The following is a 25,145-nucleotide window of genomic DNA, read 5'->3' as shown; positions in this document are numbered from 1 at the left end:
AGATTAGTGTAGATACAAAATTGTTGCAGTCTATTGCCATTGCTGTTTTCCTTCGTATCACAAAATGTCCTGAGCTAGGGCATTAACGTCCCCTAGTTTACTGTTGATTAAAACTATTGAAAATACTAATGGAACATATTAGCTTCCGTTGTGTTAACTTGTAAACCTAGTTTCAATGAAAAGTAAAGAGTAGATTTCGAGCTCGAAAAGCTAAAAAATTATCTGGTATAAGATCTCAAACCTAAATTGTGTAAAAACTGAATTTGAGAATGATTGCTTTTACTATTTAGGTTAATAAAAATAAGAGTAACCGTCCCTGAATTAGCTTCAAATGGTGGTTCTTCCTTACTTGATAGTTTACTCACACAAAAAAAGCACTTTTTTAAACCTTTGGTTACTATTGTTCGCTCTTTACAAGGATGTAGCTGCAGCCATGATAGACGGCAAATTACAAATTCGCTTGTTTCTGAACCGAATCGGGACTTATCTTATTTTGCACTGAGTAATTAATTTTGTCCTTATGGCCCCAAATTCAAGAATTTTATCGTTTCTACACCTAATCAAAGTTTAGTCAGAACTTTTTGCACTGTGTCAAGCAACAGCCTTTATTCCACTGAGTCTGGATTTGGCAAATTTTTCCTCCAAGTCAGCCTGCAGCTTGACCTTAGTTCAGTTTGTTTACATGGGCATATTGTCAAGTTAGGATGCACTATAGTAGGGAAGAACTTGTCGGATCCCTATTTTTTTCAAAACAGCTTGGGTTACGAGACATTCTGTAAAATAGGTTTAGCTGAGCTCTACAGAGGAGGTTATCCAGATCTGTATTATCAGTACAGTATTTACCCCCCGACCCCATTTTTAGTTTTCACTATCATTATCTTGATTTGGAAAAATTAGCGTCGGCTTTACTCCCTACGCACCCCAGGGTTGTGACAAAATTACGCTACTGGCTGAAGTCAAAAGGGTTCTGAGCTATATTTACATTTTTTTGCTTAGAAAAAAAAGGTACAATAGATACACAAACTATGCTAATATAGCAAGAAAGATCCGAAGGGTGATCCACCTTTTTTTTTCCTTTTTTGAATTGACAAAGCTGTCTAACACAGAAAACTCTCAGATACGCTCATTGTACGTGGACATAATAGACAATGAAGCTGAAGGGGTAACAGTCGGTAGATGAAATTTAAGAATACCATTCACTATCCATTGACTCATATGTTCATTATTTTGTAATATGAAAGAAGATATTACCTTTTGAAGTTCGTAGCTTCAAATGATAATAACTTGCTACAGTATTAAGTTCTTATCATTCCTGAACTTGGTTAGACAGGGGAGGAGTCATTCTTAATAAAACAAGAAAAGTTTACCTATTGCTCTTTATTGATTTATTTGTCGTTTGTTCATCTTTCACACCTTTGTTTTAACTTATGTAAGATGCTGCACTTGTTCATTTCCTTTTGGCCGAGGTTTTTACAAAAATACAAAACCCTCTTGTTATTTTGAAAAGTGAGTTAAGAAGTTATTATTAGCTTCTCAGGCATCCTAACCCCACCCTTAAGTAATTTATCAGACCCCACTGCTAATATGTTTAAAAACCAATGACAAGAAAACATGACAAACTTAATATTTGCTTTGCTTTCTGGAGAACAGTTCCTCAATAAAACATAAAGTGGTGAGTAAAGTGAAATGAGTATTTCTTAATAAAACAGTCCTTTACTGTGCTTACAGTATATTTCTTTTAACCCTTTGATAAGCTTGTAAAAATCATTTACAAAAAGAAAGTTTCTTCGTCCAAGAAGTTTCATCACCTGTAATCAGATTATGAAGCTCATGGAGAAAGGAGAAGAAAAAGAGAAGGAAAGGCAATCGTACATACCATATCAACATGAGTTATGACGTCATCCGGATCAAACGATATTTCATCATCTGCTTGTGAAAAAAATTATAATGCTATGAATTATTAAACAATACAGTTAACTTCATAAGAAACTTAGGTTGATCAGTTTTCTCAAAAAGGTAGACAGAAAAAAAATCGGGAAATTAATGTCAAAATGACGTAATTTATTTTCGACACTTGATGCAACTAATTCGTGAAGGTAATCAGAAAGCCCAAAAAGCAACCTTTTGTTGCCTAAAATTCTTTTCAAAAAATTGTTATGCTTTTATTTTCTTCAGTTTATTTGTTTCTTCAAAAAACAGAAAAACTCGCAGGTAGAAAGTTTAGTTCAAGATATACAAATGCTAGCAAAAGAGCCTCCACTGGTTTTTCGTTCCTTCCATCTGCTCAGTCGGACATTGGGCCCTTGGTTACGATGTTACTCCTGGTCAAATGTATAAACTTCTCTCTTCCATTGAAAGTTTGTATTTTTTCCCATTTTGATTCAGGACTATTTGAAGAGAACTCCAAGCTTTTATCTTAAATAATTTAGCTGCAAGTTCAAAAGAGAGGTTAAAATGCATCTGATCATATGTACACAGGACTTTTTTATATCTCACAGGGGATACAAGTAAAATAGTTTGCGAGGCCAGACGGGGAGAACACATGACACATGATACAGGATACATACTGCATACTTATATCAAAACATCCTCTTCTGATCTTGTCCATACATGTAATTTTAGCTTTTTTTTTCTTTAAAAGAGACTAATAAACAGAAAACATTAATAGCAAAAAAAATCTATATATTTAATGAAGAAAGTTGCGCATAAAAAAGACTGCGAGTATTAGCTAAGCAAACAAAATGGAACTCAGTTCATTCACTGTCATATGTAACTAGTATTTAGCTTGTAATTCTGACATACATACATATTATATATTATTCGTACTATGGATTATTTTTCTAGTGAATACTATCCTCCAGGAAAATATGAGCCTGAAACAGATTCGAATAGATTTGGAACTAGACTGAACACGAGTCAAGAAAACACGTCAAGTTCTGAGTACTTATGCAAAGAAAATACTGCTGAAAGCATGGAAAATAATACTACTCCTCTATACGGGGTGACTGACAGCACTGGCGGGATGTCAAAGTCCATACCCCCTGTGCTAGTTCAAAATGTGCGAGATACTATGATTCCTCATTATGGTCAAATATCAACAGATCATGATTTATACCCCACTTTTACAGGAACTCACAGAGATCAAGGAGGTATGTTGCCTCCATATGAAATAAGCTATTCAGCTGAGCAATGTACTTATTATACACCCCCTCCTCCAATAATACACAATGTTTTTCAAGCTGGATTAAATTTGCAGGAGGAACCATCCACCTCAAGAATTCAAGGCAACATTATTTCTAAAAATTTTACACCCATTGAAAGTACAGAAGATGATCTTATGCCTTTGTACTGGACACAGCATGATGAGCAATCTACTTCAAATATACCCTATGCAAACTTTCAAAGCATGCAAGGTGAATTTCCTCAACCGGGGCCATATATGTCTAACGGTCAGTTTGTTTCAGATGCAAGTTCAGCTGCTACTAATTTATATGAAGAACAATCCATCTCAAGAATGCAAGAAAATGCGATTCCTCAAAATTTTACACCCACTTCAAAGATACAAGACGATGCTATGCTTCCTTATGGGAGAAAGTCAGCCGAGGAATTTAAAATTCCTCATTTAAAAGTCGTGCGAGGAAAGAAAATTCTTCAAAATAAGCGCAGTAAACCAATAAAGCGAAAAGCCAAGGGTGGTCATATTGTTAAAAAAAAGGAAAATATTTCTCCAGGAAAAAGAAAACTTGAGAATGATGTGGATTGCTCAACTGAAAAGGAGCTTTCGAAGGAACATCCCAGTAGATTTGAATGGAGCAACAAAGACATGTCAGCTTTGTTAAATCTTCTAATGGAGCGTGGTTCCAGCGAAGTTCTCTCAGAGAATTTCATGCTACACAAGAGTGAGCAAGACATAAGAAATCTTTTAGCCCATATTACAGCAGCATCTCGTCACAAAGACAAATCCATTAGTCGACATGACAGAAAGTTAGAGATGCTACCTGTCGAGCTCTGGTTGGAAAAACTTTTATTCTCTGGCTACGAAGCATTAAAAGCAAACGCTTTGCCACAGGCTCTTAACTTCATTGCTAAATTTGAAGCCCATGCCTCACCAGAAGAAAGTAATGGTGTAGATTATGCTGCTATTTACAGTTCCCTAGCAGAACAATCAATCGGAGCTATACCAAAAGCCCTAAATCCTCCATCCGCAAGGCTTCTGCTTGACATTTTCAACAAAATGCATGATGAATGTGACGATAAGAATGTAGCAACTATGTCTATAAACAAAGATGCGAAAAAACACATTCAGAGAATATCCAAAGTAAGAACATGGCAACAAAGTGTTTATCCCAGAACAACTAAACCTGTTCTTCCTACGGAAGAGGAGAGAGAAGATCTTAGAAAATGTGTAACCGAGACTAGAAGTGAAGCGCTGGAACGGCTTTGCCAAGAGCCTTCAATCAATCCCTTTTCATTTGAAAAAAGTCAATACAACTTTCGCAAGCAGGAAGTAATAGAAGGGACCAACAAGCAAGAGGACCTTTCAGTGCAGAATATGATGCAGGAAATGCAATCCTTAAGTAAAAAACTGTAGAGGAGAGAGAAAATCAATGAGAGCTATCGTTGTTCCTCAACCTTCAATTGCAGAAAATATTGCAATCTGAAATAAATACACTCTCGCCCTGCTAGTTGAAAAGCACTTTTACTTGTATCGTCACTTAACAAAAATAAAAGAAATCCTCCCTCTCTATTTTTGTGGATTAATGTCCATGGATAAAAAAGACGAAAGACAAGATCGCATGGATTTTTATCATACAGTACATGAAAACAAAATAAAAAAATTTATCGCGGCAAAGGAAATATAAAATCATATTGAGCTAGCCCACCCCCTTGAATACAGTCGATACAAACTCTGATATACACTGCTTATTTTTGCCCTTTTACTAATTTTGTGTTTGTGCAATTCATTGTTTCTTCCCTTTCTTTACTTATTTCGTCTCTTTCTATATTATTTAGACGGGTTTAATAGTCGCATATTATTTAGACGGGTAGACGAGTTTAGTTTTTTGGTAAATCAAATTACTGTTAAAGAAACAAAACCATGGACAAATTATATACAAACACCATTCTGCAGGGTTGAAGTTTAAAAAAATTCTCATATTTTTATTATTTTGTAGTCAAGATTCTTACGTTTGATTATGCCGAACGTTCAGTTTAAAGTGGAGCGAGCTATCCATGCAAAAAGTGACTTTTGCTATTGTTCAGTGTAAGGAATGGGAGCTGTAAATTGTCTATCTTGGGTTTTTGGCAATGGCAATTCCAATAACGTACTTAGTGTTTCAATCCGACATTATTTTCAAGGGATTGCAGGCTGTTTTCAAATATCCCATAAAATTATTTTCAAAATAACAATTTACTATCAAAACTAATTGAACCATGATGAAACCAGCACACACAACACAGAATAAAATTCCTCTAGGATGAATTGATATCATGAAAGAATTCAATAGATAAGAACAATAGGTTTCTTTCTTTATTAACATCTAATCAGTGTTGCAGTAGTACCAGTGTTGCACTAGTAAGAGACGATCCCGCCCCTTGCTAAGAAAGAACAGCCCAGAACTTCTAAAAAAAATGTGTTAGATCGGTCTACAAAGTGCACAAATAAAAACTTTTTGTCTGAAACCCATATAAAGGAAACTTACAGCCCTTGGTTTGAGAAACAATTAAAATCCATTGACTTGAAAACCATAGAAATCGTTCATTATTATGACATTTTGATAGCATCCTTTTCCTCCTTTCTAGATAGTTTTGCACTGTAACATTCTAGAGAGCTGTTTAATGGTTTGCTTTGAAGGAAATTGTAAAAAAGTAAATGCTATATTATTAGATTGTATATAAAGGATAGGCATAGTTTATTAAAAATTGACATTATGTAATTTTCATCGGTATCATGGCTGTAAAGATAGATAAAACCTAGTACAGACCAAATCATGGCACATATTGGACTTATTTTAAGCCTAATTGTTTTTAATTTTCTTTGAAAAAAATCTATATTAATGGGAAACCTATATTACAAAAGCCTTTTGTAATGTAGGAAAACCATAGTATGAACTATGTAATAGGCCCAAGAAAAGTATGAAGAAAAAATTACAATTATCTCACCTGCTGATAAATGAGTGACCGAGTCTGCTTTAATAGTGCTAGCAAATAATTTAGCGAAAATATTTATATTTTCTGCCAGTCCCAACAATTTGCAACAAGTTTGCTTTTTACATATCAAAGTACTTAGACCTTGCATTTACATCTAATCTCACTTCTTTCAGCTCAGATTATTATTTTTTGCTTTATCAAATTGCTATGATTTTACAGCTCATATATTTTCCTTTTTCTCTTTGCCAAAGTGCTAAGATATTGCAGCTCAATGCCAAATAGAACATTGGAGGGAGAACTTAATGATAGTAATATCATTGAAGTCCTTAGATTATTTATAAGAGTAGAATAAAAAATTCCACAAAACAGCCTAAAAAGTAAGATCAGAGTCCTTGGATTTTTGTCAAAATCAGTTTTTTGTCAGATGATGTAAGATGGTCACCCTTTAATGATCGTAGAATCGGAGTAATTATTTTTATGGCTACGCTGACTGTTTCATGCCAAAATTTGAAATAAGAACATACGAAATTTGTGCCTGTTTTGATGACAGTATTAATCGAAAAAGAAATTGGATATTTCCTTTGTCATAGAAGATGGTCGTCCTCGAATAATAAAGCAGGGATCCCTAAAATGATTCTGTGCAAAGACCTTTTTGAAATAGATTGTCCATTTTTATTTGATTTGCAGGCGCAAAAAATCGCTAAAAATTGGTTCAATAAAGAAAAGGACATGGGTAGGCCTATGAAAAATTTACCAAAGGATGAACTAGAAATAATAGAACATGTGAGTGAGATAGTAAGGTCAGCTAAAGAAGCTGGATATTTAAGAGATTCTTCAAACTCTTGTGACTATCATGAGAACAATAAGAAAGCAAGAGAATTTGTGAAGTGCTTTTTGAGCAACAAAAAAGCTCTTCCCTATGGAAAATTCAGTTCAACAGATCAGAAAATTTTAAGTCTAAATGGAACAAACTACCTTTTCTTTCCAAATGCTAGTGCTGTTGTTTGTAATATCTTGTCCATTGATGTTTCTGAATTTAATGATAAATTCAACTTGATTGTGATAGATCCTCCATGGGTTAATAAAATGGTATCCAGAAAGAGGAAGAGGAATGAAAGTCATGGGTAAGCTCCTATCAATAAAGTTTCAGATAGCCTAGAGGGATTTTGCTATCTGGAAAAAATAGCTGATTTAGGTGAATAATACCCTTAGATTGTTTAGGTAAATGTTTAGTTTTGTTCCAAGTGCTCTAAAGTGTGTATTACTGCATATAACAATATTCTGATGATTGCATATTGTTTCTTAGTCATTATTAGAGAAGTGCATCCATTTTTTAGCTTTCTAAGATCCATCTGCAACAAGACTAAAAATTTGTAAAGTGGACTTGCTTATAGGTAATATTACATATAGAGTGAAGCATATTAGCCCATAAGCCCTGCAGGCAGTAAAGCAAGGTCTGTATTCTATATTTATTCAGCAAAGAGTAATAAAACTAAAAAAAAACCTCAAACAAGGTTTATTAAATAAACATAGAATACAGATCTTGCCCCACTGCCTGCAGAGCTCATGGACTAATATGCTTTGCTCTATAGATAATGATACCTATAAACAAGTCCTCTTTACACATTTTTAGTTTGCCCCATTGAGGAGGATCAACCAGAAATAGATACACTCCTAGAATTAACATTTCTAAGTGCTCTAAACTAGAACAAAACTAAACATTTACCTTGTTTTCTGATCTTTTCTTCCTCTAAAGGCATTAATGTTTGATGAATTTGTGCAAACTTTGTATTATGATAGTGAAACTTTAGAAAAAGACTTGTAAAATAGAAGCATTTGAGCCTCATAACCTTGCTCAATTCTGGTCTGGGTGTAAATCTATGAGCAGTCCAGTACATAAGGAAACATATTAAGAAAAGAATTCCCACTTTATAAAAGCCTATGCAGAATCATCCTAGTTAACATATTTTGCAGGTAGAGAACCTTTATCTTCACTTCTTTCCTTGTATTTCCAGTTTTTTTACTACATTTTTTAATATTTGCATGTATTCTTTGAAAATCCTTTATAAACAAACATCCAAGTACAATCTAACTTAACATAACCATACTTAACCTAAATCAGTATTTGTCTATTAATATGTTTTAGTAGGTGGCATAGATGGTGTCTAACTATAAATTTAGATTATTTGAAAACAGAGAATGCAGTCAAATTCATGTCCATTTTTCAAAATTTTGTTAGAAAAATTCATACAACAGTAAAAGTAGTGAAGATAAAGGCTCTCCCTATGCAAAATATGTTAACTAGGATTATTATGCATATTATGAACTAAGAATTGTTTTCTTAACATGTTTCCTTATGTACTGGACTGCTCCTAAATATACACTCTGGCCTGTTATTGGTACTGAGAGTGTTCAAGGAGAGTTGTCCAGTCAACTGTTGTCAATGCTTCTGCTCAGATATCTTCCAAATTATTTTAAACAAATAAGTTAGAATTTTGTAAATCTTTTTGGTAGCTGCATCTTAGTATATTTTGGGGATAACCTGTTTTCTGGAGTCCATGGCTACCACTAAAGAATGATCTTGAGAACCTGGGTTTTATACATACAAATTCCATTTCCAAGATACCTCCACTTCCTGTCCTTCATTGTTTTTGTTATTAGAGCCCAAGGCTTGTTTTGCTGCTGGCCCATATCACCGTTTTGATTTTTGGCATCCAATAAATGTTATGGATCTGTCTCAAGCAGTATGTTTTTGAACCCTAGGAGTTTCCTTTCTAGCTATTGATTGAAGTTATATGTTTCTGGGCCATTGCAATTATGAAGAGCATGTTGATGTTGAAGAGTCTCAGCTTTAGTTGCAGAGAGTACTTTTAGATTTGGCAGCATCTTTGAGCTTGGTTGAGGCATTGCTTAAGCTTTAGCTTGCAGAGATTTAGAAGACTAATATCATGGGCAAATCTAGATCTTTGAGGCTCTTGTTCTCTAGCTAGATTTGGTCACTGCAAGTACAGAGAATGTAGTCCATTATGTAGATAAAAAGCAGCAGTGGTAACATGCAATGTCATTTTATCTTTGTTATAATGCAATTGAATTAGCATCTACCATCAGTGGTTTTGATGGAGGTCTTGATGTCTATGTATAAAGCTTAGGTAATTTGGATAAGCTCATAAGGAACACAATAGTATCTGAGAAATTTCCAGAGCTTTGGTGATCTCAAAAAATCATAATTTTTTAAAAATCTATGAAGACTTTTCTCCAAGGTAAGCCATATTTCTCCATGTGTTGCTTCTCCTACAAGCCTTACAAGTGTGAATAGTTTTATGTCATTTCCAGCTGTAGGATAAGATTTCCTATATTTTTTTTCTTTTCATGTTGTTATGAAGAAAAACCCATCAAGTCCCAGTTATTTCAGATTATAAAGTTAGCAAAAGTTAACTAAAGGAAGTATCACAAACTATGTAGCTGTTTACACCTTTTTTGTGTTTGCAATCTGCAGTTGCTTTTATGGCAAAAATGTGCTTCAACATAGGTACATGCTGGTCAAAGTCTGAGGGTGTATCTAAAAATTCTCTGGGGGTTTAAATCATGACAAGTGAAATGTGCTTCATCATGGGTACATGCTGGTCTAAGTCTGAGGGTATACCTCAAAATTCTCTGGGGGGTTGAAATCACAAAAAGCGAATTTTTGCCAACATTTTCTGGAGGCTAGGGTCCTTTGGATCTATCTTAAGGGACAAAATCTCTCCTATTAATATTTTGTCATAGCTGGTCAGCCAAGCCAACAGTATGGCCAAAGAAAATCGTTTTCCTCATAAAATAGAAATAAAAAAAAAGAAGCTGCAGTTGTTTATTGTATGTAAGATTGCACAAGTGCATCTACAGACCTTCAATGCCCCTTTCAAGCAATTTAGCAAAACAATACCTCTACTCATACTTGCTTTTATGCAATACTGCTAAATATTTATTGTTATTGCTTAGTTGATTTTGCTAGCTCATTTATTTTTCTAGGTATGACTTGATGGAGATTCATGAAATCCAAAAGCTTCCAGTAAAAGATCTTCTATCAGAAAATGGACTTGTTGCTCTTTGGTGCACAAATAAAGCTGCTTTTAGAAGTTTTGCACTTCAAAAGTTTTTTGAATGTTGGAATGTTGAACTTGTTGCAACATGGTATTGGATCAAGGTATTTGGTTGTTTTTCAATAGCTTTAAGGAAGTTGAGACCAGGGTTAGTATGTTGCCCTTTGCCTTGACTGTTTTCTCCTTTTTTGGCAAATTACCTTTTGATTGTCTGTCTGTTTTGTTGCTCAATTCTTATGTCTTAATTCTGTTTTGAACTAGAAAGGCATCCTGAGAATTGTATTTAATATTAATGCTATCTTAGATAACTTATTGCAGTTCAAGCCACCTGAGGCCAACACAGCTGAGCAAAGCCTAGTTAAAGAAAAATAACAACGAAAAGCCTCTAAATACTCCAGGTAAACTTCCAAAATGCATAATTAGAATACTATCTTTTACTTCTGAATAAGCCTGATTCATACCCAATCACTGCTCCCAGGAGGTGTTTTGATGACTGGAAATTAGGGTCTATCATCCTTGTCAGTCAGAGAGACTGGATAAACCCTATAGTGTAAAAAAAACATGACTATAACATTAATCATTACCTCTGATTCAGTTTGGTTGATATATAACTTCTTGTTCTGGCAGATGGCTTGATGATGACCTAGAATCCCCTCTTTCCACCTCTATAGAGATTAAATCTAGTTTAGATCTTGACCAGGTATAATATGAAAAATAGTTCTCAATATCCACTAGTTGTCTTTTTGAATTGTCAACCTGTACTGGTAGATGCATTAAGGTCACTCCCATTCCCAACAGAGAAACTATCTGGCTCAAACCTTGAATAGGCACAACATAGTTTTTACTGTAAAAAAAAATGTAAAGAAGGGATTGAATATTTTGGTCGAGACCTCTGATCGACGGTCTTTATTCCAGAATAAACTAATACATTTTACAGGTAAAAGTCCACAGGACAACATAAAACAAGAGCTAAGAGCTCATATGGCACTCGTGACGAGGCAAGAAGAGCTAAGAGTCAAGAGCTCATATGGTATGAGCTCTAACAAAATTCTAAGAATCAATAGATTGATTTAAAAGGAAAATCAGAGGCTTAATGCTGGTCAGGATTTAAAATAAGAGCTCTGAGTCACAATGTCCTTCTAAATATCAAAATTCATTGAGATCCAATTACCCACTCGTAAGTTATAAATACCTATTTCTTTCTAATTTTCCCTCTCCCTTCAGCCCCCCAGATGGTCGAATCTGGGAAAACGACTTTATCAAGTCAATTTTTGCAGCTCCCTGACACGCCTACCAATTTTCACCGTCCTAGCACATCCAGAAGCACCAAACTCGTTAAATCACTGAACCCCTCCCCCAACTCCCCCGAAGAGAGCGAATCCAGTATGGTTACGTCAATCACGTATCAAGGACATTTGTTTATTCTATCCACCAAGCTTCATCCCGATTCCTCCACTCCAAGTGTTTTCCAAGACTTCCCCCTCCAACTCCCCCCAATGTCAAAAGATCTGGTTGGGATTTGAAATAAGATATCTGAGACATGAATTCCTTCTAAATATCAAATTTCATTAAGATCCAATCACCTATTTGTAAGATAAAAACACCCCAATTTTCACGTTTTCCAGGAATTCCGGTTTCTCCCTCCAACTCCCCCCCCCCAATGTCACAGGATCTAGTCAAAATTTAAAATTAGAGCTTTAAAGCACAAGATCCTTCTAAATATCAAATTTCATTAAGATCTGGTGACCCTTTCTTAAGTTACAAATACCTCAATTTTCAAAATACCCCCCCCCCCTAACTCCACCAAAGAGAGCAGATCCGGTCCGGTTATGTCGGTCACGTATCTTAGACAGGTTTTTATTCTTCCCATCCAGTTTCATCCTGATCTCTCTGCTTTAAGTATTTGCTAAGATTTCCGGTCCCCTCCAACTGTCCCCCCCAATGAAGCTGGATCCGGTTGAGATTTAAAATAAGAGATCTGAGTTACGAGGTTCTTATAAATATGAAGTTTCATGAAGATCCGATCACTCCTTCCTAAGTTAAAAATACCTCATTTTTTCTAATTTTTCAGAATTAACCCCCCACCCCCAACTACCTCAAAGAGAGCGGATCCGTTCCGGTTATGTCAATCATGTATCTAGGACTTGTGCTTATTTTTCCCAACAAGTTTCATCCTGATCCCTCAAATCTAAGTGTTTTCCAATATTTCAGGTTTCCCTCTCCCCCCCCCCCAATGTCACCAGATTCGGTCGGGATTTAAAATAAGAGCTCTGAGACACGATATCCTTATAAATATCAAATTTAATTGAGATCCGATCACCCATTCGTAAGTTAAAAATACCTCATTTTTTCAAATTTTTTAGAATTAACCCCCCCCCCCAACTACCCCAAAGAAAGCAGATCCATTCCAGTTATGTCAATCATGTATCTAGGACTTGTGCTTATTTTTTCCACCAAGTTTTATCCCGATCCCTCCAATCTAAGTGTTTTCCAAGATTTTAGGTTTCCCTCTCCCAACTCCCCCCCCCAATGTCACTAGATCCGGTCGGTATTTAAAATTAAAGCTCTGAGACACGATATCCTTCCAAACATCAAATTTCATCAAGATCTGATCAACCGTTCGTAAGTTAAAAATACTTCTATTTTTCTATATTTTTTTTGAATTCACAGGCCTCCCACTCCCCCCCCCCAGATGGTCAAATCGGTAAAACAACTATTTCTAATTTAATCTGCTCAGGTCCCTGATGCGCCTGCCAAATTTCATCGTCCTAGCGTACCTGGAAGTGCCTAAACTAGCAAAACCGGGACCGACAGACAGACAGACCGACAGACAGAAAGACTGACAGAATTTGCGATTGCTGTATGTCACGTGGTTAATACCAAGTGCCATAAAAACTTAAACTAAAAGAAATAATGCAATGACTAAGTGATGTAAAGTAATGGAATGACTTTCCAAATAATGGTTAAAGGATTAGTTGAATAAAAAATACTATAATGAATGGTATTTCAAACTTTCATTTTATGTTAAGCTTTTTAAACTTTAAAAGCTTGCACTCAGACATTACTTACGACCAGAACATAGGAATCACTCCTCTTTTCTTCCCTTCAAAGCCTGACCAGACTCAGAAAACAAAGGTCAGGTTTGACACAGATACCCAAGAACAATGACCAAGACCATATCCTGATGACGTTAATTCTGGGACGTCTCCCCCCTCCCCTTAAACAACATGGAAAGTATCTGGGCAGTCTACCCAAAAGGCTCAAATTAGAGACTACTACTATTTATCAAAAAGTTTGAGAGAGGTCCAATTGCTCCTGATGGTATGAATTTAAGAATACTCCCCCCCCCCCATAAACGGAGGACTGGATCTGGATCCTCGTAGCATAACTATAGCATTAGCTCTTGCTTCCTAACAAATTTTTTGGAGATGTGACAACATTTTCTGATAGGTCTCGTCATGGCAACAAATTTAGAAACGCTTTTTTTCTTCTCCATGCAGAGGTCTCATTGTTTTCAAACACTAGCAGGTACAATTAGGAACTTGCTCTTACTTGTATTCAAGTTTTGTTGAAATCCAAAAGTTGCCTTTGGTAGATGTCTTGATGATAGTGTTTTAGCCTTCCCTGCAGAGGTTCAATTAGATCAGGATCCTTAAGGGGCATAACTAGAACACTAGCTCTTACATTTAACCAATTTTTGTCCTATAACCCCTTCTGATAGATGTCTTGATGACAAGAATTTTGGAATCCTTGTTCTCCCTCTTCAAAATATTAAATTTGATTCGGATACCGGAAGCACAACTAATTTAGTACCTTTTATCGAATTTGATTGAGGTGCAACATCCGTGTTTGGTGGATGGGTTAGTGTCAAAACCCTTCAAAATCCTCCTTTCCACCTACCTATTAGTCGAAGAGATCACTAGTCATGGTTTATTTCCAGGTCCAAGTGTCATATGCATATACAATTTCAGAAAAGCACATCAACAAAAGAAAATAATTTGGAAAAGCCCAAGAATTGGAATTTAGGATTTTAATATTAGTTTTTTTCCATGATTGTTTCCTGAATACAGATCTTTGGATTTCGAATTCTGTGCTCTACACAAGCCTGTCATTACAGCAGCTCCTAGGTATTCTTTCGTGGCTAGGACAGCTGTTTTTTTTTTTTATATATATATAGTATTTAGTTGTTGAGAAAAAAATAATTAGAAAGTTTCCTGGAAAATTGGTAGAGATTTTAAAAACTTTGGAAGATTGTTTCTTACCCATTCACATTCCCATTATTGTGAGAAAGATTCAAATTTTCGTCTTTTACCGTTGCCGACCTTAATCAAAGTAAAAATTAAATGAATAAGCTTAGAAGCTGCAGTGATGCTGTGCAACATGATAAATCGAAGAAGGTGAATCAAAAGAAACAGAAAGTACTGAAATTTCTAAGTAAAAAAGGGAGAAGAATGTAGTAGCTTTCTCAACTGCAAATGAAGGAGAATGTAGAAACAAGCAGTTTATAGAAAGAGGTTGACAAGAATAAATGACAACACACAGAACTTTCAGACTGTTTTCAGACTGTGAAAACAGATAAGAAAGTAGTTTGTTTGGATGTTCTAATTTCATAAATCGCTTTTATTTCATTTGGAATAATAGATATGTTTCAATTTCAATTGCTGTATTTTCAGCTAACGGCAACGGAAGACTTTAACATTAAAAGACTAACTTGGGAAAACACTATAGCTGTAGTGACATATTGGCCACCAAGGAAGGCAAGGAGAAAGTGGCTGACAATTGTTTTTGCTTTAAGTCACACAGAAAGGATGATGCAGCTTCAAAGCTATAGCAAACTGGACAATTTAGATTTGGAGTATGACTTGTTTAGTCATAAATGACTTGACAAGTTGATGTTCCTGGGTTGATAAACCGGAAATAAGGACTTAACATGTAGATCTATTATCTGAATTGCTTTGCTTTGTGGGTTATCCAGTCGAATAGCTATTTATATTGTATAAGAGTTTTAGCCTTAAGCTTGTCTTCAAGTAATTGATTTAAACACTGTTTTATCTTGCATAAAACAAACAAAACTACTTCTGGAATGTTCCTGGGAAGGAATGGAAGCACTTAGAATATCTTTGGGCCACAAACACAGCTTTAAAATAGGCCAAGTCCATCTAACGAATATAAAGTTATTTTAGGGTAGTAATGCTCCAGTAACACCACGTTAGACTACAGTGTGGCCTAAAGTTTGATGATTGGCTTTTGATTAATTATAATTAAATATGTTCTTGCTATACAGCTGCGGCTCCGAATCAATCATTAATATTTAATCCATGTTGCTAGTCCCCCCCTTACCTGGCTCCGGTGCTAGAATCTGATATATTTCTTGAGCCTTTTTTTAAGAATTTGATTGACGGGTCTGACCACATATACTTTTCTCAAGTAAACCCTCCAAATAGATCTGCACGAGATTGCCACCCCTTTTGACTTGCAACCAAATTAAGCAATCTTGTCTGTAACAGTGAAAATATTTAAGTGATTTATTAACCCTTGTGATTTTTTGTGGTTTTCTTTGAAGGAAGCGTAGAGTTCCTCGGCAGCGTGCTGTGTAGCAACATGACACTAAAAAGGACCGAGGATTGACACATGTTTTGTAGTTGTGAGTCTTGTATTTCAACTGTATTCTTCGAGTTCTTTTTTTCGTATTTGATGTTTCAATATCAATTTTTTTTTGTATTTCTTTTTTTTGTGTAAATTCTTTTTTATTCTTTTCTTTTTATTTTTTTCTTTTTATTCTTTTTTTATTCTTGTAAATTCTTTTTTTTTTGTATTTGATGTTTCAAATATAATACCTATTTTCCTATTTTATGTGATTTTTTGTTGATGCTGGTGATGACCCTGGATGTATATTGTCAAGTAAAGCTGCTTCTCAGGTTTTCTTCTAGACATCTATTGCAAATTATGTCGCTTGCAATCACAAATACAATTACATTTGTACAACCTTTTGCTATTCTCACTTAGTTTGAGCTCAAAATGCTTTTATCATTTCTGTATACGTTTCTTACAGTGTTGTATGTTTGTCAGAACTATTATAGTATCAAACTCTTTTTAAGATGCAAACACCTCTGTTTGCCAAAACTCAAACGTAAAGAAAGTAACAAAGGCAAAAGTAATCAGTTTTTGGGTGAAGGATAAGCAAAAGAATTCAAGAGATAGGACTTTCAAAAACAGTGTGACGCAGTGATAGTTAAAATCTACCAAAATTTTAGAAGAGATACACCATATGTTGAATTAAAAAATGTCAAATAACACTTTGACTAAAGAACTTTCAAAGTGGGCAACTGTAGATACCACGAAATGTTCAGAGGGGAGCGGGGGGAGTTGTAAGTGCTTTAAATTTCTCAGAAACAACAAAAGTGTAACGAAATTTTTTTTCAACTCTGAAGGGTATCATATCTTGTTTCAAACATTTCCTAATGTTGCACTTTTCACATATTTTTGTTCTCTCAGGAGGGAAGAGGTGACGATATTGACTTGAAAATATGATTCCATTTCGTGGCTTATTTCCTTTTTCGGGAAATAAACGAAAGTATAGGAACAACCGTAGGAATCTCGAGAATCTGCCTAATTCCTTAATCCCGTATACGTTCTTTGAGTTTAGCCAACAAATGTCCTACTCATGGGATGCTTGAACATTGTTTAAATTCTATCTGTCACATATTATCTGTCTCCTATTTAAATATTTTATTCCCTAGAAAAACCAGTATGTTTATTGAAAGACATGCACAAGATATCACACTTTCATTTTCTCTTTTAGTCCATCATTATTATGCATTATAGGTTTTTAAGTTCATTAGTGTCTGTTAGCTGTTTTTTTTCTGTAAATTGAGGTTATCTTTAGTTTTTTTTCTTTTACTTTTTCATTTTTGTGCCAAACAATACATACCCCAAATTTACACTCTTAAAAAGAAAAGAGGGTTTTTACGAGAAAAAGTGAAAATTATCTTTCGAGTTCAGAGGAATGCTGGTCTGAACCTTCCCTGATTAAAGGTCGTTGTGAACTAAAGGTAGAAATCAAATAGATCTATTTTTTGGTATTTGTTTTATATTGGTCAAATTGCATATAATGTTCTTTGCATCTCTTTCCCGGATGGCTGTCAGTGATTGATGGTAAAGGTAAACGTAAAGAATACGGCATTAGACTTCACAGTCCCTACCGGTGGTGCTGATCTCTGTTTCTCGGCCCTTCAGCCAGGAAGTGCAATGGGGGGCTGGGGACCAACCATCCTGTGCTTTCGCACACCCTTCCTGTTTACCTTCCCCAGATTTCTCCAGGTCCCCATTTAGAGCTGGGTCGACTCTGGCTGGGCTTATAGAGTCACGCCACTGACCCCCGTCCCAAACCAAATAATCGGGTACACTAGGATTCAAAACATTTGAATTTCTATTTTTGTTGTTGTCTCAAATTCTAAATTTTAATTACCTTTTAGAAATCCCTTTTCTGCTTTCTGTTGCTATGTCGAAATGAAAAAGAAGTTTCAGTATGCACTTTGTTGAATACAAGCCAGGTTTTTTTTCAGAGTCAATATGATACTAAGGATGAAGATCTATCGAAGGGTTATCCAGAAGGCAAATCTATTCTGTTCACCTGTTATTCCATTCAATAGAGCCATTAAGCTTTTTTACGCTGCTCAGACAAAAACTATTACCGAAAAAAATTTCCAACAATGACGTTCCCGCCGTCTAAGCTAAAACTGTTGGCTAACTTTCTCAGAACATTTCTCTAGCAAATCGAATTATATACTGAAGAAAATTGCTGGAGAAATATAAGCACAGCATTCAAACACCATATTATGCAATCATGCTTGTTACATGATATCCTAAAGTAGTACTAATCCTAAAGGATTTAGTACTACCAATTTTTCTTGACAAAACCTGTGGATAAATTTCACGCAATGTGAATAATGTGATGAATAATAATAAGAGACAAAAATTCATCAATCATTGCATGCAGTCTTGAGAAACAATCTTGGCCCCACAAACAATCCCTGAAATTTTCAGGCCTTCGATCGTGTTTTGGATAGTGACGCCTCTTGACAGCTAAGGTCCTTGCGTCGGCCTTGCAGTCTGTTGCTACAGCTGAGTTCGATTTCCGAGTGCCGTATTTCAGGTTTAGATCATACCGACTGCGCCACCACAGGACAATTTTCAAGCCTTGATTCCAAGCTTTTGTTTTTTGAATTTCCCGCCCGATCATTGTCCTATTGATCCTATTAAAAATGGTAACCAACATTGTTAAGCTAATAATCGAATGGCAGAAAAAGCCTATTCATAAAGATTTTTATTTTTGAATATTGTGGTAGATTTCCAGACGAAACTTTGCACCAATAATAGATACGCGACTTTTAAGTTTACTGTAGTTAATTTAGATATATTTTCGTTTAATATTTTATTTCTGTAGCCTGGTTATATCCAACCAGACCTGCAGAGAGACAGGTAGAACATTTAGGCTAGACCTAAAATAAGATACAAATAATATTACAGCAATGTGAAAGCAGCTACTGGCCTACTGTAAATATCATACAATTTAAGTTTTGTCATCAATTATTGTGGGTGTATAAGCGAACATGAGATTTAGATCCAACCAGTCACATGGATCTATTTTTGATAAAGCTTAACAAACACAAGAAAAAAAATCATTAAAACCAAAATGAAAAAAAAAAAGTTAACTCGTGTTTATGATCGATTAACGTGGGCTGCGCAGTAATTTTTGATGCTAGCGTGTATATTGCTACACATTTGAAAAAGCCAGTAAAACCCGTAATTTCTATTTATAGGTGACAACGTCAGGAGAATTAACAACGCCCATAGGAAAAAATAAGAAGCCATTTGAGATTCTGCTATTGGGTAGAAATAAAAACTGTGTTAATTACAAACCAGTACCATCACACAGGATTATAGTAAGCATTCCTGCAGCTATTCATTCCTTCAAGCCCCCGCTAGATGGTAAGTCAATTCTGTGTGGAGAAAGGAAATAGCATTGGTAATATACTGCTACTAAGCTTTAGCCAAAGAAATCTAGTTATAGCCATTGCGGTATTTGGTCATAAAATCGTCCATAAAATCTTTCATGTTGGCAAGACAGCCAACCTTAGTGATTACGTTATTGTAAATCGAAGACTGACATGATCGGTTCAGGACCTGAGGGTATATAGGAGTGCTGTTATTACTTAAAATTAAAGATTACCATCTAATAATGCCAAGAGTATATTTAAGTTCGAATTCAGAAAGGGTTACTACCATCCGGATAGTCATGATATTGATAAATTCTATGACGAAAATTTGTGAAGAACTTGTCAAGAATAGTCAGAATATGAAACTGAAGAGTTTAGAATTAAGTATTGTAGAGGATGAATGGAATAGATTTACAAAGCAGCGTATTGATATGTTAAGAAAGTGATACTCTGGACGTGTCCCAATTAAAAATAGGCACGGGATCTTAATTAGTTTGTATAAAAAAATTTGATTTAAAAAAAAAATATTTTGGGAACATAATGTCTTTTTTTTGCCAGGCATGCTAAAGTAGATGATCTAATCATCAAGATTGTATACCTTTAAGGATGTATTTCGCCACTGAAAATTAGCAAGTTTTTTATGCTAATAGATTTTCATGTATATATAGTTCAGGTTTAAATTCTGTGGATTAGCTTAAAATTTGATTCTTCTAATTTAGCATAAGTATTACTCAGAGATATCCATTATTTTAGAGGTCCATTGTTATTTACGGGCTTGGCAGGGTCTTTTTTGCTTAGTATTCATTACTATTATGAAGGATTTGATGACATGCTTATTTTTGTGTTATTTAATTTGATGACAAAAAAAAAGATTGTATTGCTTGAAACTCTTGATTTTAGAGCAGGATTTAAGTTCAGTGCCGAGGGGGAAAATTCAGGAGTCCCGTTAAGGGATTCCGTAATGTGAATATCCTTATTTGTATTATAAAATGCAACTGAAACGTTTCATAAACTCTGAACTCGTTTGTATTATAAACAAGTAAAATATATTATAAAACGTATCTGAAATATTTCTAAAAAATATGCATATTACAGAAACATTTTGACAAGAAATTGTATTGCTGTGTTTTCACACCTTTGTCAAGAAATGTGCCAAATTTGTCCAGAAGGATTGCAAAAAAGTCGGAATCAGTGAAAGTGACCTCAATGCCCAAATCGTATCTGAAATCTGAAATACGAGTCATACGAAGTTTAAGTCGGTAACCATGGATGGATCTGACGCCTATCCTTTCTGCCATAAGATTCGTTCTAAAACAGAATAGTTTTAGTTTTGTCAAATGATTCATTTTGGAAGTATTGTTTCTTCTTGAAAGATAGATAAATCAAATATTTAGAGATAAAATGTTGTAGTCCGATAAATTGATTTATGGTTGGTTTTAAACAAATAGTGCTTTCTGACGTACTGATAAGTCTAAATAGGCGTTTGAATCATTTGGTTTAAAAGATAACAACAATTGCTTATTCATCCGGCTATGATATTGCGGCAAGCATCACGTGCCAATAAAGATTATTGGGCATTCGATTACATTGGGGTGGGGGGGGGGGGTTCTTATCTTAATGAGAGCTACTGGCTTGTAAATGTCTCATCCCAATGAGGTACTTTAAATTTCGCTTTCTTGATGATGTAAGCTGTTTATATCGAGATTTGAATAACCAAAATCAGACATATCTTTCGTCATTCGTAATGAAAAAAGTAACTCTTACGCTCAACTCTACTTTTTAAAACAGTAAAAACATTAGCGTAAAGAGCGGGGCGTTGAGGAGGGAACAACCCCTTTCATATTCGCAGTAATCTCTGTTCGTTTTAAGTTTTAGTGTCGCTCCTTACAGTTAAAAAAAAATATTTTTTTGTATTTCTGAACGTTTTTGAATTAATGCATGTTTTGAATTTGGCTCTCCGCACATGAATAATTGAAACGAAATTTGCATATTAATTTAATTTTTGGCTAAATGGCTTGTAACTTACGAATTAACTTACGCAAGGAACTTCTATATTCGTATGTTTTTACTACGTGTATGAGGGGGTTCGCACCCTTGTCAATACCTCGCTCTTTACACTAAAGCTTAAATTTTGTCCCAATTCCTTAAGAATGACCCCTGAATCACAAAGGCCGTAGAATAAATAGTTGAAATTACTAAAAATACTTTAGCGTAAAGAGCGAGGTATTACGATGAGATGAACCTCTCATATGCGTAATAATTTCTGTTCGTTTCAAGTTTTAATGCTGCTCCTTACTTTCAGTTGAAAAAACTTTTTCATATTCAATTTTTTTTATGCTAGAAAATCTTGCACCCCCTTCATGGATATTCTCTTCCCCCATGACAAATTCCTCCATGCAAAGTTCCCCCCACATAACCCTCTCCCCTCAACCCCTCCCCCAACCAAAAACCCGCCCCGAAAACGTCTATACACTTCCCAATAACCATTACTATATGTAAACACTGGTCAAAGTTAGTAACTTGCAGCCCCTCCCACGGGGACTATGGGGTGTAAGTCGTCCCCAAAGACATAGCTATTAGGTTTTCCGACTATGCTGAATAAAATGGCTATTTCAGAATTTAGATCCGGTGACTTTGGGAAAAAATGAGCGTGGGAGGGGGCCTAGGTGCCCTCCTTTTTGTTCGCTTAAAAAAGGCACTAGAACATTTAATTTCTGTCAGACTGAGCCCTCTCACGACATTCTAGGACAATTGGTTCGATACGGTGACCCCTGGAAAGAAAAACATGCATCCGTGATCTGACTTGTGGCAAAAAATACAAAATTCCACATTTTTGTAGATAGGAGCTTGAAACTTCTGTTGTAGGACTCTCTGATACGTTGAATCTGTTGATGTGATTTTGTTAATATTCTATCACTTTTAAGGGGTGTATCCCCCTATTTTCTAAAATAAGGCAAATTTTCTCAGGCTCGTAACTTTTGATGGGTAAAACTAAACTTGATGAAACATATATATTTAAAATCAGCATTAAAGTGCGATTCTTTTGATGTAACTATTGTTATAAAAATTCCGTTTTTTAGAGTTTTGGTTACTATTGAGCCGGGTCGCTCCTTACTACAGTTCGTTACTACGAGCTGTTTGATGTGCATGCCAGTCTCTTAGCTGTCAACTTTTAGTCTTGTAGTTGTCCTGGATTAAAAAAAATAAACTAATTGCGGAATCTGAAATTGCTTCCTATGCAAGACGACTATTTTGACTGAACAAAACAAGGGTTAATTCGTTTAACCCTCATCCATATTAGAACCTCTCATCGTCGTAAAAAAAATGTAAAAGAATAGAAGCTAGTAGTCAAGTGAAACACGAATTGTCGTACTATTTCTTTGAATAGGGTAGAAAGCCCATTCTTTGATTATATTAGCTCTTTGGTTTTTACTTTAAATCAATTTGTTTGGGACATCTGTATTACAAATCTACTAAAAAAAAAACAAAAAAAACTGCGGGTTTTTAGACGGGTACTCAAAATGTTTTTTTTTTTTGCAATGAAACTTTACCTCAATCAGAGCACGAAAAAAGTCTATCAAGCATACCTCTTTTGTTTTATGATCCATTTGGGAATCTATGGAATGAAATTTTTTTATCTCTCAAAATAGATTTTGTGCCCAAATCACTCGACCTCTTAGTTTTTAGCGAGCCTAAAGTCGAAGAGAATAATCTATATATATAAAAATAAGTTGTCTGTCTGTCTGTCTGTGGATCAGGTGACGTCATGTTTCTGTGTTGACTGACGTCATGAAATTAGTTGTCGTCATTTTTGCTTAAGTGACGACCGGGAACCTCAAAGAGAAATTACAGACTGGGACACCCGGACACAAATCACGACCGGGACACAGGGAATATAAATAACGACCGGGACACAGGGACACAACTACAACGGGGACGCCGGGGGCACAGGCGGGATATATAAATGACGACCGGGACACAGGGATTGTTCGAATAGAAATTACAGACCGGGACACCGGGACACAAATGACGACCGGGACACCGGGACACAGGGAATATAAATGACGACCGGGACACTCAAAGAGAAATTACAAACTGGGACACCGGGACACAAATGACGACCGGGACACAGCGAATATAAATGACGACCGGGACACAGGGACGCATCATTAGAATAATGAGGTATAGATCTGAATACGGATTGTTTTTCCCATGGACAATTATATGTTGCATGTTCAAGAGTCAGTAAACCTCACAATCTATTTATATGCACAGACAATGGGACAGCGAAGAATGTTGTATATTCGCATGTTTTACATAGTTAAAAACATATATTTATATCTATCTCTATTCACAGGTGGGACACAGGGACACAACTACAATGGCGCGTAACTAATATGGCGCGTAACGACTTACGCGCGCGGGGGGGCTTGGGGGGCGCGAAGCGCCCCACCAACTAGGTGTTGGGGTGGCGCGAAGCGCCACCCCAACAGCTAGTAATAATAATAAAAATAAGAAAGAAATAAGAAGAGGATATTGTGGTCTCTGTGGGACCAGTTAAGCAATATTCACCACTGATGTAACCATTGTGTGTTTGTCTGAGGAATTATATTTGTTGAACTACCCAGTCACCATATATCTACCTCTTAACTAAAAAAAAAATTTCTTCTATGTGTGAAGGACGTGCCCTATCATAATTGTGCGTACAAACAACAGCAATGTATTCTTTTGCTAGTCTCAGGAGTCACTTTTTCATTCATTTTCTTTTTTCTTAGAAGTTTTGAAGCCGTATATACAAGATGAACCGCGTTGTCTTGAAATGTTTTCTCGATCCTTAATTCCAAATTGGACTTCAATTGGCCTAGAAGCATTCCAACTACAAGACATAGCCTTATATGAACCACTAGAAGAAAATAAATAAAATTGTTCTCTTAAAAGAATTGTTGTACAAGTCTAGGAGTTCTTTTGAGCAGGAAGGTGTCAATACCTGGATGTGGGGAGTCTGTGTTTATGTATAATTTCGAAACCAAAAGGATCTTATAGTCTGCTTTAGAATTGGGATTTCTTGTTTATATTTTACTGTGAATTTCCAAAACCTTTAGTACCCAAACTCATTTAAGAAAGCAAAAAAGCTTCTAAAGCTTTTGTAGCTTTTTAATAGGTTGAGAATCAGAGAATTGCAGCCGTCCAACTTGAGCCTTCCCTGGGCGGTTGTGTGCATGCATAGTTTTTGTAATTTAGTAGCTACTAAAGAGTTCATTCATTCTCTTAAAAAAAAATATCTTCTCTTAAAGAAAGGGGAAAATGGTAGACTACCTCCAAGCCATGAAGACTCGGTAGATCAATACTTTTCGAAATGTTATTGCACAGTTTTATGGATAAGTATAATAGAATGAATCTTTTCTATGCTTAATGAATATTAATTATATTATTATATATGTCTCACATTTTTACTGAGCTGTAGAACGCCTTTGTCATTTGTTTCCAATCCCTCAAGCTTCGAATAGGTTCAGCACTTCCTTGCGACAAAGAAAGGGATACTGCACGCTATTGGGATGACTATTAAGACTGCTGATCTTAGAAACATTTTGATTTCCTTAAACTTTATCTGCACTATATAATTACAAGTTTAAATTCATTTGAGTTGTAAACAATGGTTGGTTGTCAGCTATAGTGAACGTGTAAATTCACCAATGCCTGGGTTTTATTGTTTCCAAGACACAAAACTGGTGGCATAATCGTCCACTGGTATGAAGAATCAGTTTATTGCAGCATATAAACAAATTACGGTGGTTCAAGCACAGTGGTTCCACTTCATGAAAACATTGGAGTGGGGTGGCCGGCACTTGCCCAGAAATTTCTCTCTGGACCAACCAATAATAATAAATATTTTTTGTGGGGGGGGGAATAATAATAA

General features: G+C 35.5%; 1 protein-coding gene across 1 annotated transcript; it reads left to right on the top strand.

Annotated features, from left to right (window-relative positions):
• Positions 1–6,640: 6,640 nt before the first annotated feature.
• LOC136039376 (N(6)-adenine-specific methyltransferase METTL4-like) lies at positions 6,641–24,168 on the top strand. Its single transcript, XM_065723051.1, has 4 exons — positions 6,641–7,274; positions 10,159–10,333; positions 19,052–19,220; positions 24,004–24,168. Exons 1-4 carry the CDS (start codon positions 6,694–6,696, stop codon positions 24,147–24,149), a joined length of 1,071 nt encoding a protein of 356 aa, XP_065579123.1. The 5' UTR covers positions 6,641–6,693; the 3' UTR covers positions 24,150–24,168.
• The last annotated feature ends 977 nt before the right edge of the window (positions 24,169–25,145 follow it).

The sequence above is a fragment of the Artemia franciscana genome, chromosome 19 (genome assembly GCF_032884065.1).
Source record: "Artemia franciscana chromosome 19, ASM3288406v1, whole genome shotgun sequence".
Lineage (NCBI taxonomy): Eukaryota > Metazoa > Arthropoda > Branchiopoda > Anostraca > Artemiidae > Artemia > Artemia franciscana.
This window is presented reverse-complemented; position numbering and strand designations above follow the sequence as displayed.